This window comes from Arabidopsis lyrata (assembly GCF_000004255.2).
Source record: "Arabidopsis lyrata subsp. lyrata unplaced genomic scaffold ARALYscaffold_1, whole genome shotgun sequence".
In the NCBI taxonomy this organism is placed as follows: domain Eukaryota; kingdom Viridiplantae; phylum Streptophyta; class Magnoliopsida; order Brassicales; family Brassicaceae; genus Arabidopsis; species Arabidopsis lyrata.
This window is the reverse complement of record NW_003302555.1, coordinates 27,617,007-27,633,165: the sequence shown is the minus strand read 5'-3', so window position 1 is coordinate 27,633,165 and position 16,159 is coordinate 27,617,007. Positions and strand designations below refer to the sequence as shown.

The 16,159-nt window shown below is 34.7% G+C and overlaps 3 protein-coding genes across 4 annotated transcripts; 2 read left to right on the top strand and 1 right to left on the bottom strand.

The window, feature by feature from the left end:
* The first annotated feature begins 731 nt into the window (after positions 1-731).
* LOC110224857 (myrosinase-binding protein 1) lies at positions 732-13,011 on the top strand. Its single transcript, XM_021012404.1, is given in 5 exon segments — positions 732-979; positions 11,537-11,629; positions 11,632-11,732; positions 11,734-12,457; positions 12,548-13,011. Coding segments are annotated over 5 exon segments (1,383 nt in total). The 5' UTR covers positions 732-769; the 3' UTR covers positions 12,803-13,011.
* On the top strand, positions 2,467-6,047 carry LOC110224858. 2 transcript variants are annotated; one of them, XR_002329331.1, is made up of 3 exons: positions 2,467-4,584; positions 4,661-5,453; positions 5,542-6,047. XR_002329331.1 is itself a non-coding variant. In XM_021012407.1 (2 exons), the coding sequence occupies exon 1, from the start codon at positions 3,638-3,640 to the stop codon at positions 4,562-4,564; it is 927 nt and encodes a 308-aa protein (XP_020868066.1). In that variant the 5' UTR covers positions 2,467-3,637; the 3' UTR covers positions 4,565-4,584; positions 4,661-6,047. The 2 variants fall into 2 exon arrangements, 1 of the variants encoding a protein (XP_020868066.1); XM_021012407.1 differs by having other exon boundaries at positions 4,661-6,047.
* LOC110224711 lies at positions 6,232-10,083 on the bottom strand. Its single transcript, XM_021011443.1, is given in 8 exon segments — positions 6,232-7,054; positions 7,148-7,253; positions 7,335-8,165; positions 8,310-8,485; positions 8,682-8,900; positions 9,087-9,214; positions 9,217-9,609; positions 9,612-10,083. Coding segments are annotated over 8 exon segments (2,886 nt in total). The 5' UTR covers positions 9,943-10,083; the 3' UTR covers positions 6,232-6,352.
* Positions 13,012-16,159: the final 3,148 nt, after the last annotated feature.

Below are 16,159 nucleotides of genomic sequence, written 5' to 3'. Positions count from 1 at the left end.
GGAGCCGTGATTCTCGCCGGCACAAGAAGGTCTACTCGAAGTAGTACATCGGCTAGGATTTGGGTAACTACAACAATATAGTCAGGTGAAGCTTGCTTTGACACACAAAACAGAGGCTCGGGATCTCTCTTAAGATAATCTGAAATTACTTGCAAGAACATGATCCACATAAATAAGTTAATAACATTAACATAAATATATCCCCAAAAAAAGAGAAAAAAAAACTCATTCCAAAAATGGCTTAATAAATATCGCACCATTCGCTTCTATCAGAGATTCACAATCCACAACCTCCAAAGTAACTCTCATCCTCCTCACTGTACTCAGGTTACTCTTTGTTTCTCTGCTTTTTTTTCTTTTCTGAGTTTTCTTTAGTACTATTAAACAATAAAACGGCGAAGTTTGATTATATTATGTAATAAGATGTTTAGTAATTTTTTCTAACTAGTGATTTCAAAGTAACTTATATATGAAGAAAAATTAGTTTAGGACTTTCTTTTGATAAAAGGCTTCCAACCGTACTTCCATTGCTGTATATTTTTCTTAGCATGTGTAATTGTGTTTGATTTATTACACGCAGACACATTGACTAGTTTCATACATGGTCCAATTAAATCGGTTAGAGTATATATTATTGTCACATATGTATTGTTTCATTTTTTGTAGACAAATATTTTAATCTAAATCAAAATATGCATTCAATGGATTATTCTAAAAGGAAAAAGTAATAGTTTTTATAATTTCAGGAAAAGAAAAAAAAATCTGAAAGATGTCGACCGGAGTACCCCAAAAATTAGAAGCACAAGGAGGAAAAGAAGGCAAACAATGGGATGATGGAGCCGATCACGATGGTGTGGCTAAGATATATGTAGCAGCTGGTGGTCTTGGAATTGAGCAAATCAGATTCGATTATGTAAAGAACGGACAACCAAAGGAAGGATCTTTTCATGGTGTGAAGGGTAGAAGTACCATTTCTACGGTATGTTGTCTTCTATCTCTTCAACGCTAATATCAAATGTGTATTCGAGGAGTAGTAAAAATATATGTTTAACTAAAAGAACTTGAACCGAATGGAATCGGATCTAAATGTTAAAGGAAACCAAAGCCAATTTGTTTATAAGTTATTGCTTTTGTTAGTTAAACTCAGAAAGCTAAATTCGAAACTATTTCTGCGTATATATTAAAAGAAGATTTTATCACAGTACATAAATATAATATAAGTAGAATCATTCTTAATTTATAGTTTTAAACTAGATTGCATGGAATCAGAAACGGATACACGGAAGCGAAGCGTTTGGAAACGTGGAAGCGATTTTTTTAGAAATTTTAGGAAGTGGGTACGTGTTGGAAGCGTATATAGAAATTAATGTGTATATATATATACATATATAATAAAACATTAAGCATTATATAATATTAAAACATATAATTAACCACGTAAATCTAATACATAAATTTTAAATACTTCAACTACAAATAAAAACCAAATAGTTTATTTTTACAATTAATAAAAATAAAATAGTTCAAAGTCAAAATTTTAGATCACTATCTTCACTCTCATTTTCTTAATTCCATCCAATAAAATAGTTTCAAATTCTATTTTATCGATAACACATCATCCAATTCAAGTTTCTCAAAGTTTATTTAAGTCAATTATTCATTCCAACATTTTCCAAATAAATAATTTATGTCATGGTTATTTTGTTAAGCATGATCTTTTAAAAATAAAATAAAAAACTTAGTATGCAAAAATATAAATTTTAAATTAGTTTTGGTTTCTTTTAATTGTAAAAAATACTATAAAAAAATAATTTCATGTTTCTTATTAATATTTGACTATCAAATTTTTTAAATGGAAACGTAAGCTTCTAAAATGGAATCGTAAGCTTCCAACGAGCTTCCAAAGTAAATTTTTTGGAAACGCTATGGAAGCAAGATTCCAAAAGCTTCCAAAAGCTTCCGATTCCGACTAAGATTCCGAAACGGGAGGCGGACCTTCGACGAAGCTTCCGTGCTTCCTAGGTTTTAAAGTTGTTTTTACTATACCAGAATTAAATCATAACGAACCATTATTTGGTTTCAGTTTCAAGTAAAAGCCTTTGCTCCTTGATTGCCGTAGTTTTCAATAGAAATAGATCATTTTCTATGTTTTTTTGACAGCAGTAAAAAACTAGAAATAGATTAATTGAAAGATGATAACTAGTGAAATTCTAGGGTTAAAACTTAAAATTAGGAATTTTGGGAGTAGAGGACTACTTGAACTTCTATCTCTAACACATTTAACGGCAAGTTAAAGAGATGTCGTTTTAACAATTTTTTTAAAAGTTGGGTATTGATTTATTTAGGGAAAAAAACTAGTTTGATCCATAACTAAGGTCTAATTACTAGATTAACATATAAAAGGTATGGGTTAATCTAGTTATTTTTCTGACCGAAATACTCTTTGTCTCTTTGACAGAAAAAAAAAAAAGAAGTCAATAATACCCTCTTATTATTTCGAAACGTGTTTGATATTTTTGCCAAAAAACAAATCTGCCGTGAAAATTCTGTCGGCCTAGTTGTGACAGATTAATTTTCGACGACAGATTTAATGGTCTACGACAGATTTTTTACGGCAGTTTTTTTTTTCCGACAGATTTATTTGAATATTGTTACGACATATTTTAAAATTGTAACAGATTTTTTTCTTCGACAGACTTATTTGCTCTTGACGCCGCAGACTTCCGTAATTTTGACAGTTTTATTTCAGTGTATAGCAGATTTTTGTTTCTAGTGTCAGTAGACTAATATTTTTCAGAACAAATCTGTCATAAAGCAGCAGATTTGTTAAAGAAAAAATAATTGCTAGTTTGACTTTTTAGTGGTGACAGATTGTTTTTATGTTATGACAGATATTTAAATGTCAACATAAAATTTGCAGTGTTATAGCAGATTTGTTTTTTAAAAATAAAAATTGCTAGAATGACATATAGTCCCAACAACGTTATGACAGTTTTTTTTTATGTTATACCAGATTTTTAAAAAGTCTGGTGTTTCATAGCAGATTTTTTAAATTGAAATAAAATTATTGGAATGACCTATTTAGTGACAGCAGATTTATATTTGTTATGACAGACTTTTATTATATTATGACAGATTTTTAATATTTATTTGAAGTCGGAATTTATGTTGGAAATATCATGTGTGGCAGTTTTTTAAAAAATTTGAAATATAGCGACACCGCAGACATACTTGTAACGTGACAGACTTTTTAAAATTAACTGCCAAATCTGATTTAAAAAAATATTAATTACGATCATAACTTACCATATTTTTCTAGGGTTTTGTGGCATCAGTTACGGTTTCCTTTCTCCTCCATTCTCACCACGATGCCACAATCTTTTTCTACAGAAAAACGTTCATCTCTTTTAGGGTTCCTATTCAAGTAGATTTGTTAAAAATTTTCCATTTTTGGTTAATTCTCTTTACCTTTTCTTTCAATCCACGTTATATTATACGATTTGGAGTTCTATCAATAATGTTTCAAACCAGAGGGAGTGGATTGGATATGAATAAGGTGATCCTAGTATGTGGCAAATAGATTTTCGAGAAAAATATATGGTCGTTTGTCATTGATAACAATAGGGGATATCGCGTGATGGAAGTTAACCGTGAAACAAGTTACGATCAATGCATTCAAATGGTCTTTGAGGATTATGGGCTGCAAAACAGAGTCTGCGATGTTGTCTTGAGCTACGAGATTTCGAAGATGATGTCGCAGTCCTTACCTGGTGATACACCACCAGTTTTTATAAGTAATTCTAGACAGTTTCACACTTTTTTAGGGTTATTGAAGAGCAATACAATTCGTCTATGTGTGGAAGTGAAAAGGAAAAACTCGACTCACTCCAATGAAATCGACAATGAAGGTGTCACTGCCAACAAATTGCAGAGAAAACGAGGAAGAAACAAAAACATGATGGAAGAAGAAGAAGAAACTGATTTGTCTCATGAACTCGCAGCCCCGATTGAGGTAGACGAGAAAGATGAAGAAATTCGATTTGATTACTGCGACGATTCTGACGGAACAGACTCTGATGACGAGAATTTTAGCTTGTATGGGATTCCACCAGAAGAAAAGGAAAAACCTAATTTACCAATGAAGAAGAGGAGTCTAGGTACTTTCATTGAAGAACAAAAAGAAGAAGATCATTATGCAACATTAGAAATGTATGTTGTGGAATTGGTTGTTGGACAATGTTATGAAACGAAAGAGCATTTGGAGACACGATTGAAGATAATTACCGTGGTTCAAAAATTTGATTTTTTTGTTTATAAATCGACATCATTTATATTGGTTGTCAAGTGCTGGGTTCAAGGTTGTACGTGGAAGGTACGAGCTACACCAACAAACGACTATCCAAAGTTTCATGTCCGTAAGTATGTTTCGGAACATACATGTTTAGTTACAGACCGTTCTGCACGTGCTCGACAAGCAACGCATGATATACTTGGTGTGTTGTATAAGATTTTGTTGGTGGAGTTGGACCCACGGTATTGCCAATGCACGTTGCCGAAGCGATGAATAAAAGGTTTCACATAAAGGTACATTTTTGACTCATTGGAATAGATAATTTCTACTATTTGTGCACACAATCAATTATTTTTTATTTTCTGATAGATGGAGTATTGGAAGGCATATCGGACACTACGACACGCCCGTGAATTGGTGAGGGGGATTCCAGAGAGTAGATACGAGCAACTACCCACATACTTATACATGATACGTAGAGCAAATCCTGGAACCTTAACGCGACTTGAAGTTGATGCAACGCAAAGATTTAAGTATTTGTTCTAGCGTTTGGTGCAAGCATGCTTGGATTTTCTTACATGAGGAAAGTTGTTGTCGTTGATGGCACTTTTTTACAGGGAAAATACAAAGGGACACTTCTAACAGCAACGACTCAAGATGGCAATTTCCAGATTTTTCCAATAGCTTGTACGGGGAATATGTACATCCATATGTACAAGAACATATTGGTAAAGCAATATAGAAGGTGTATACAAAGTCGAATCGGGGAATATGTACATACCATATGTACAAGAACATATTGGTACGTTTTAAAGATCGGGATGCATTTGGTTTGGTAAAGAAGGCGGCAAATGCTTTTAGATTAGTCGATTTTCAAAGCACATTTGATCAAATTGAGGCGCTGAGTCCTGCTCTTCATAATTACCTGGAACGAGCTGATGTGCGACTGTGGACAAGTGTACATTTTCTGGGTGATAGGTACATACTTACAAGTAATATTGCATAATCAATGAATAACGTGATGTCACATGCGAGGAGTTTTCACATAGTACAACTGCTAGATGAAGTAAGGTCCATGATGACAAGATGGTTTTCAGAGCGAATGAATGATGCATTGAAATTGACCACAGCTCTGACACGTGGAGTAGAGAAAATTCTGCAGGTTCAATCTCTAAACATGTTCAACACTTGCAAGGCTATTCATGTATATTGTTCATAAATTGATATTTACCCATTGATTATTTTTACAGAGCCGTGTAGAGTACGCTAAGTTACTTACTGTACAAGCTATAGATGCACATCAGTTTCAAGTTACACATGGATCTTCTCTCCATGTTGTTAATTTGAAAGACAAAAAGTGTACGTGTCGCAGGTTTGACTTGGAGAAATTGCCATGTGTTCATGAAATTGCGGCGGGTGAAAACAGGAAAGTCTCTAGAATTTCAATGTGTCATCCTTATTATCACAAAAACTACTTGTGCAATTCCTATGCAAACGCCATCATGCCTAGGGATTTTGCTATACATGTTCCTGATCATGTGGCTACCAAGATATGTTTGCCCCCAGAAGCTCATCAACAACCAGGAAGGCCTAAAAAATCAAGAATTAAATCTGCATTGGAGATTGCTATGGAGAAGAAGAAGCCAAGAAAACTACACACTTGTGGGAAATGCAATCAAATAGGACATAATCGTAAGACATGTAATTCATATTTTCTTAAAGATTTCTTATGTTGGTTTGATTTGGTTCTTTCTGTTTCAACTCTATTATGTTCTTGGCAGCCTTTGTATTTCATTCAAGAGTAGACAGCTGATTATATTGTTTTCCTGTTTGCCATTCACTTAATGTGTGCTTCTAATTACGTTATGTTCTTTTTTTTTTGGTGTTTAAGGTCTACTACATAATATGTTATGAAAATTAAAGTCGATACATGAAATAAAATAAAAATTTCCAACCATAAGGTACTTAAACGTTGAAAAACCTAGTAGAATTAGGTCTGAGAAATAAAGAAATAAAATAGAACCTACAAATCCGAGATGACATGAAATAAAATAGAAGAAACTACTCAGAGTCTTCGAGATGAGGGATTGTGATTTCTTCACGACACATATCAAGCTCATACGGTCTGGCTGTCTCTCTCACTTCATCATATAGCTCCGCTGCAAGTTTAATACGTATCGCCTTCATGTTTTCATCGCAAAGCCCATCGAATGATGTCCCAAGAGCCAAACACTCGATGTATTTGATTGTGTAGATAGCACAATCGTCGGGATCTTTATTCACCGGTACTTTCTTTGTAATTCTTTTCACTTCCAGCCTTGCAGTACTCTTCTTACGTATCTCCTCAGGTACCATAGTACTCATCATGGCAGGGATCATTTCTCGCAAAAACATGCATTGTCTCGACATTTCAGGTTTAGTGGTCAAATGTGGGATGCTATCATAGATGTTAATCCTCTTCATAGGGAGGTCAATATCAAGAGCAACCCAATAATCCCCATTGACAAAGAGGCAAGCATAAAGATGATCAACATCGATGAACCATTTCTTGTGAGTAGCTGATTCAATTGGAGCTGTCCCGTTGAGGTGTTCCGCAAAGAAATCCCTGAACTTGAAGCACTTACGACCTCCTGAAAAGTGCTTGTAATCTTGAGCCAACTCCCTCAACATGTATTGGTCCAAGAAAGTTATTCGTTGATTAGGGTACGCTGAAGGCTCATGCATCAACCTTTTGCGGAACATAGCCATCGCAGCACCCATATGCTACATTAATAATTAAACCAGTTAGAATCAATAAAAATCTAAAACGATTAAACTGAAAAGGAAAAGAGATTTTCATAATCTTAGATGACTTACATAATCTTTCAACCATCCATATTTTTCATGTGGCCACTGTTCTCTTAGAGTCAAAATTTGCCAATAGAATCTCGTATCTCCATTACTAGTCTGAAGAAGATCGTCCCTGAAAATAAAAAAAAAAGAGTCATTAGAAAGACAAATTTACATTTTGATATTGGAAGATTAAATAATTGTCAAGTCTTACTCTTCATCTGCCTCGAGAAAATCAAACAGTTCATGAACTTTCGCGTTAGAAACAGGTTTAAGATGATCAGGTATCAAGGAAGAAGGTTCTCCATCCGTAATGATGCGCTTCACTGTAGAGTTACCAACATACGGGTACTTTTGAGAACCAACCAATTGTGGCACTCTTCTTCCCACAGTCATACCCTCATCTAGATTCTTTATTTTCTCTACCATTACTGTCAATGTTGCATTCATTACCGTATTAGCATGTTGTTGTCCAGGATCCGAGAATGTGTCTTCAGAACTTGAAACTATTTTCAGAGCATCATCTTGAACTTGGTCAGTAACATCTACGACATCGTCTTTTTGGATAATAGACTTCATCTTCATCTTATTCTCATCCATTGTAGCAGATTTGTTTGCAGCCTTTGAACCGTCATTCTTAGCCGCCTCATCTTTCACCGCAGCCTTTGCGCCACCAATCTTGGATGCCTTGAAACCCGAGTTCTTAGCAGCAACTTCTTTAAGCGCTGCCTTGGAGCCGCCTTTCTTGACAGCCTTTGTAACTTCTCCGGCTAGGGCAGGCTTTGAGCTACCTTTCACCACAGTCTTTGTAGCTTCTAATTTCAGCGCAGCCTTTTCATAATTTTTCCTCTCAGCCTTTGTACCATCTTTCTTTTCAAATAAGATAAGATCACCAGATATTTCACCTTCTTTCTTTTTCTTCTTTCTCACTGTATAGACTTTCTTCACCACTCTTTGAATAGGCAAACCATCATGTGAAGTAGGATTCTCCTCTACTACCCAAGACTGCAAAATTAAAATAAGTAATAGTGTCAATAATAGACATCTAAAATCAAACCAAATTTAGTAACATAGCCATCGCAGTACAACTAGAATTTGGATAGAGGAGGTGAAAGTATAACTTACTGGAGATTTACTAGTTGCCTCATCATCTTCATTGTTGTTTGAGATAGCAAATTCAGGTTTGGACTCTTTCATTTCCTTCACATCTACGTCACTAACTCTCTTAGTAACCAGGGATTCAAATTTGTTCTCCAAAGCATCCATTCTAGTCCTCATGTTCTTGTCTAGTTCTGAAATTGTCCCATTAATTGTTTCCAACATTTTCCAAATATCGAAGATGCTCTTCTTCTCTGCTGCATCGTCCTAAAATGAATTGCATATTCACAAATATTCATTACTAACATCAATATCAAAATAATTTAAAAGAAATTTGTGACCAATATACCTCCACATATTCTTTCGATGTCTTCTACTTCTTTTTTGGGATTTTTTCATCTTCCTCTGTAATATGGTCAGCCACTTTCATTTTTTTCTTCTGGCACTTGATACTACTCTCCACCTCAGCTTCAATGTATAATTTTCTTTTCTTCTTTGCCACATTCTTGTTTGCAACAGCAATAGAGCCCACACCATCCCAAGCATTCAAAGGTAACTGGTTAGTGATGATATCTTTAATCAGGTTGTCTAGTAATGGATCCTTATTCGCATCAGCATCAGCATTTCCCCATTTAGGGTACATGTTATCCTCTGAAACATGAATCATGTGCCTTACACGCATCTCCATTAAACAAGAAAAAAACGACAAACATGTTTAATCAATTTATTATGTACTAATCCATTTATATAACTGTTGTAACATGAAATAATAAAAGAAAAACTTCACACAATTGTGCCAATCTTGCAAAACAATTACACAGCAAAAATTGTTTTAACAAGAGATGTAAAAAAAAAAAGAAAAACTAACCTGACCATGCTTAGTCTTCTCCTTTATGAGGAATTCTTTTAACTTTATACCTTTCCGAGTTGACTGCCAATCGAGTAGTGGAACACCCGTCAATGTAGGTCTTCTCATCCCATAATCCTCTCCTATTCTGGGACACTCTCATACAACCAAATCAGCAAAGCATGAACGCATCCGTAAATAACATAGGACTCTTGGTCATATTTAACAAGCTTCACTAAGGTTACTAGACTATCAAAAGCCACTCGACCCCAAGGATATTTCTCAAAACCCACAGGATCAAGAACTCTTCTAGCACTAGACAAGGGGATTCTTGATTCGTGATGTATGCCATGTACTGCCACAGATAATAAGCACAACCTAGCAACCATCATTCTCTTTTCAAACACCCACGCCTTGCTAAAATCCATCACTTTTTGCAGCTCTGTAAACATAGGACCGTCAGAGGTTCCCACTTTCATTGCTTCCCAAAGCTCACTGTGATCAGCTTGGCAAATGTCTGACGGCTCAATAACACCACAATTAGGCCTGTTATACCCGCAAACTCATTTAAAGAGAATCGGATTGGTCTACCATCAATCAAAGACCAAATCTCATGCAAGTTGTTTACTCGCAGCTGATTTGTGAGGATAAAGTGAACCTTCTTTGCAGCCCATGTGTATTCCGCATCAGCAAGCTTTATAAATACACCAAGAGATGATTCCTTCAATTTGTCCCACACGTCCTGACCTAATCCTTCTCGAATGAGCCCAATTTTCGACAAATAACAGTTGTGGTTCATGCTATGGTGTTGCAAAATAGATTTTCCTTCGTCATAGAGGCGAGGAGGATATTTGAAGATGGTACTGGAGGATGCCATCCCTAAACATAGATAAATAAAATTAAGAGCTTTAGCAAAATAGAGGATCTAAGTAAATAGCAATTTGCATAAAGGCAAAAACATGAAAAAAAATCTGCAGCTACTTCAACAAAATCTATGGTCATGTAATTGGAAAAGGCGCTAAATAATTTAAAAAAAGAATCCGACGAAAATAGGTATACTCTTACCGGAAACTGGAAGAACACTATAGGTACTCAGATGACGGTGGTCGATCTGCAAAAAAAAAAAAAGGGTCAATCAAAATTGAAATCTAAATTGAAATCTAGATTGAAATCAAAATTGAATGGGAAAAGTTCTCACCGATATGGGTAATAAGACACTGTTGAATGAAGAAATCGAATTTGAAAGTCTGAAAATCCTCCGGTGAAAACAAGAGAAAACAATGACACCGAAGCCGAGTTTCTGTCACCGCGAGATAAGAGAAACAGTGATGAAGTAAGAAAGACCTGCAGCCTGCAGCCTCGCCGCCGTTTATGTGGCCGGAGATGCAGATCTGTCACCACCGGAGAAGAGAGAAAAGGGAGAGAAAGTCAGAAACGATTACTCACGGAGGCTAGCATATCGACACAAAATCAACACAGATGGAATACTCACCGTAGTTTGCAGGAGCGGCGGATTGAAGGAGAGATTGCTAGGGTTTCCACTCAAAATCGACAAAGGAGAAGAGAAACAAAGTCAAGTCTGTGAAAAGGGGAATAACAATTAAACCCTAAATTGAGTTGATGTTTGGTTTGGTTTTTTTTTCTTTAACGTCTGGATTTATTATTTATTGCAAATTATGAGAACTGTTACATAGACGATTCTACAACGGACAATTCCTTCCGACCTTTATTAGATCCACGACAGACGACACCTTCTTCACCTTCTTCTTCATACTCACCTCCTTCACCTCATTCTTTATGCTCTTGATGGACACTTCCCTCTCTGCGTAGAATCATGGCGAACGGCTATAATTGTACATCGCTGGAGATCTTCTGCACACTTGCCTCTAATAATCTGCAAATTTATTAATAAATCGCAGTATCTGGGACTCGAACCCCAGACCTCTGGGTGTAGAAGCATTAATTAACCCTTGTTCAACCAATGGGCCAAGGGGGCTTCCACAATTTGTTTGGTTTGGTTTTATGATTTTTTTAATTATTTTGTATTTTTTTCCTAATTCGTAAAAAGCAAATTTTTTTTTTTTTTTGGTCAAAGAAATTGTTGGAGAAATCTAGATTGATGTTAAATAGTCTTTTTACACAAAATTTGAGTTATTCTAGTTCTTCATTACCATTGAGAGTCAATCTAGTTATTTTTGCTAAGTTTTGAATCAATCTGGGTAAATTTTAGATTTGTTAATGTGAAATCTCAGTGTATTTTTTTGGCATTTTATCTAATAATAATATAAATCGAATCAGTTATCAATCTTTAACTCTATTTTAAAGTTTTTTTTCACTAGACTTATTCCAAACCGGACCATTCTTTTTGTTTCAGTTTAAACAAAACATTAAAACCTAATTAAAACCCTTAAACCGGTTGTCCATCCTGAATAGACTATTGACATTTTGTTTTTTACGAGCAATTTTGACAGATTGATATTAGCCATCCAGACGAGTATCTCGTTTCCGTCGACGGTTGGTACGACTCTTCCAATATCATTCAAGGAATTCAGTTTAAATCCAACAAAAACACACTTCTCAGTACTTTGGATACGAATTTTCTGGAGATGGTACACAATTTTCACTTCAAGTTAAGGACAAGAAGATCATTAGCTTTCATGGGTTAGCTGAGTCATCTCAATTCTCTTGGAGCTTATTTTGCACCCATCTCTTCCTCTTCCTCCTTGGCACCTCCCAACAAAGTGGAAGCTCAAGGAGGAAATGGTGGGGAAACATTCGACGATGGTGCTTTTGATCATGTAAGAAAGGTTTATGTTGGTCAAGGCGAGTCCGGTGTAGCTTTTGTCAAATTCGAATACGAAAAATACGGGAAAAGTGAGACACGAGAGCATGGTAAAATGACATTGTTAGGAACAGAGGAGTTTGAGGTTGATTCAGATGATTACATCACATCAGTTCAAGTTTCTGTCGACAAAGTCTTTGGTTATAAAAGCGAAATCGTCACTGCTCTTGTCTTCAAGACCTTTAAGGGTAAAAGCTCACCGCCTTTTGGAATGGTGACTGAGAAGATATTCGAGCTTAAAGACGGTGACGGAGGAAAACTTGCTGGATTCCATGGGAAAGCTAGTGATGTTCTGTATGCTCTTGGTGCTTATTTCGCTCCAACAACAACTTCGACTACTCCGTTGACACCTTCTACTGCTAAGAAGCTACAAGCAAGAGGTGGTAATGGAGGAGCTTCTTGGGATGATGGTGTTTTTGATGGCCTTAGAAAGATACTTGTAGGTCAAGGAAACGATGGAGTAGCTTTTGTCACGTTTGAGTACAACAAAGGCTCTCAAGCTATCATCGGTGATGTTCATGGGAAACAAACAGTACTTGGAACTGAAACGGTTCGATTCTTTTTTGATCTCTCTAATTTGTTTCTAGTTTCTCCCAAAAGTTGATTTCTTGACATAATTTTATCCTTCTTGATTTTGTAGTTTGAGCTTGATTATCCAAGTGAGTATATCACTTTGGTGGAAGGTTACTATGATAAAATCTTTGGAGTTGATGCTGAACTGGTGACGAGTCTAACGTTCAAGACTAACAAGAGAACGTCTCAGCCGTTTGGAATGATTGCTGGGGAGCATTTCGAGCTTAAGGAGGACCGTTACCAGATCGTTGGGTTCCACGGCAAAGCTGGTGATGTGGTTCATCAGATCGGAGTCCATGTCGTGCCCATTTTCACCAATTAGATGTGCTTTGTAGTTTCTTTTCTCTGATGATTCCTTTAAGTAAGGTCAATATATATGGACCATATATGCATGCTTATGGATTTGGGTGTGTGTTTTAGCGTCAATGCTTTATGCGCGCGAACATGTGATGTTCTGCCTTCATGAGTCTTGTCACTAGTTGATTTTAATAAAGGATGTTTCTTTTCGATCTCTTTTTAGATCTTTCTATCATAAATAGTGAAGTTTTTCTTGCGATGAATACTTTGGATGATAACCAATACTAAAAATCGCAACAAAGAAAGAAAATAACACATTTCATCATTTTGTTAACAAGTAATTCTTTTCAAAAGAAACATAACGTGTAAATCTGCTTCTTACATTCTATCATCCTATGTGTGGGGCTGTTTTTGGTGTCAATGCTTTTTGTGAGCATGTGATGTTCTGCCTTCATGGTGTCTTGTCACTTGTTGATTTTAATAAAGAATGTTTAAAGGTGAAAAACATCAAAGAAAAAGCTATGTTTGTAAAGTTTTCATAAAATATTTGCTTAAAACTCAAACGCCAATGGAAAAAAAAAAATGTTTTATTTGCGTTGGTGTATGTAAGTAACAGAAAAGATTTGTTGAAATGTTAAAAGTTGTTGGTAGATAGTTTTAAAAACTACACAATAAATATAAAAATGAACACACTATTAGGCCATGTTCGTTTCATAATCACAAGCTATTGCAACTGCGATTTTGAATTTGCGGGATGTTGTTCGTGACTAATCGGCATTGAAAAAGTTGCACCACTAATTTTTCATGCAATTAAAAAATTCAGTCGCAAGTCGCAGTGACTGATCGCAGGATCCTACTACTGTCAAACGAACAACTTTCAGTCGCAGCCGCAGCCGCAAGAGACATGTGACTGCCAAACGAACAACAATATAGAGATTTATAGAGATGACACCTTACCAGTGTCAATATTCGGGCAGAGCCGCCATGAGTACAAGCGGGCCAAATCCATGTTTGCGGCCATTAATACGATAAATAAAACTTCGGCCAAAATTTTACAAAAGATTCATCAGCGAATTAGGCATTCACTTACTTGAAGCTTGAAAGGGTACGGTTAAGAGTTGGAACCCTTCTTCCTTCATATCACTTGTCTTAAGTTTTTTTTTTTAACTCTCTAATATTGACCAAATTTTTGTTTTCTGCTTGTAACCCATTAAAACCCGGGCAGCTGTAACACCCCGGTTTTAAAAATATTGTAGTGCATGCGGAGAGGTTTAAAAGAATTGATTTGGCCACTTATGTCACCAAAGTACACTTATCTTTTTGGTCAAACATCCTAAGAAAACTTCATAGTTAAGCGTGCTTGAGCTGAAGCAATTTCAGGATGGATGACCTTCTGGGATGTGAACGTCAGAACCGTGCGAGTGAGGACAAAACACGGGAACAAATCATGTGGTAATTTGTATAGTCGGTAAACAAGTCTTTAAGCCTTCCGGATGTAGCGGACCGACTGTCGGACAAGGGTGGTGCTACGAGCCTGAGAGAGAATATAGGCGATTTTTAGGCCCCATATATAATATCATATTTATAATATTTAGGCGGTTTAAACTTACCACATACATAATATCATATTTATAATGTTTTATTTTATCCAGTGTCTAGCGCCTAAAATGTCTAATCGGAGGTGGGCGATTTTTAGGCGGTTTAAACATTTATAACATAAAACATTATAAATATGATATTATATATAAAATTATTTAAAATATCTATTTAAAACTAAAAATTATGAAATTATAAACAAAAGGTAGATAAAACATTTATTTATATTTATATTAAACAATATATGAATATTTATAACTATATATATAATTAAAACTTAATTGAGATTAAAAAAATACATTAAACAACATCTATGTAATTTTAGGCGGTCACGGCGGTCATCTAGACGTCGCATGAGAGCCTAGCGTCTAGTCGGACCTAAGAGACCGCCTAGACCGCTTTTTAGAACATTGTAGTTTATGTACTATTTTAGCTTTTAGGATTTTTTCATTTAATATAATGCATTAAGAGTTATTTAAATAGAATACATAATTTTTCTTATTAATCAAAAATTTATGATGTTTTTTAAAACTGTTCACTATGCGAATGGAAAAAAGGAACAATTTAGTTTTATCAATCTTAAGTATACATTAAAGAAAATATCATATGACCTAAAACAAGCTTCAATTAATGATAACGAAGAAGAAGAAATTTAAAAAGCAAATCAATTTTCGCAAAAAAAAAAAAAGCAAATCAATAATGTCACGATAAGAAAGTAAAAATATAGAATGAATGGTCGATGGCGTGTGAACGTGTAAAGATGAATGATTAAAATGGTGAAGATTGTCAATAAATAGAGGCTCCGAATGGTAACTGCGTTTTGCGGTACGGGAGAAGTGCAGTATTACAGTGCGGTACGGTTTAACTGCGGGACGTGCGGGAGAAATATATTTGCGGGACAAGTGCGGTTTGTATAAAATAAGCGGTACGAAATAATATGTGATTGGTGAAAAAAACTATTTGCGGGACAAGTGCGGTTTTATATATACATATATATTAATAATTAATTAATTTTTTGTGTTAATAAATAAACAATAACAGATATTTATAAACAATATAGATTGTAGTTAAATAATTTTAAAAGAAATATATTAATATAATTATAAATTAAACATTCAAATATATGTGTATATATGTATATATTAAATAAAAAAATTCATAATAAACAATATGATACAACAGAATAATGTTTGATTGGTGAAAAAACAAAAAGCAGTGCGGAAAATAAATTGTAGAATAATTTTAAAACAAATATATTAATATAATTATAACTTAAACATTCAAAAATATGTGTATATATATATTAAATAAATAAATTTAATAACAAACAATATGATACAACAAAAAAAATATTATCGAATATATTAATTTTTCTATAACATATCTGTATTATTATTTTTTGCATCATTTGTTTTATCATATGCCATTTTAATTGCATCCATCTCAATAAATTCATATTTTTCCTCGCGCATTAGTTTTAACTTTTATCAGTTTTTTATATCTTGTTTATATATTTTTCTATATTTCAAAAACCAAACTTACACTAAACCGTGCCACCATTTTGGTTACTTCCTTTTTTTTTGGGTCGGATGGTTACTTTCCTTTTTGTACTAACCATTTAGAAATTAATCAATGTTTCAGTTGTTAAAAAAAAAATTAAATAAAGAAATTTTCTTTTAACTGTTGCGGAATTTGTGGAACCGCTGGGAACAGACAGTTGGACAACAATACTGCGGTCCAAAGGTTAAAACCTTGTTTTGAAAACCGTGAACAGATGTTTCTTTTT

Bases quoted from the DNA above. Each gene is read 5' to 3' on its own strand.
- LOC110224858 (XM_021012407.1), top strand. From the start codon at position 3,638: ATGGAAGTTAACCGTGAAACAAGTTACGATCAATGCATTCAAATGGTC.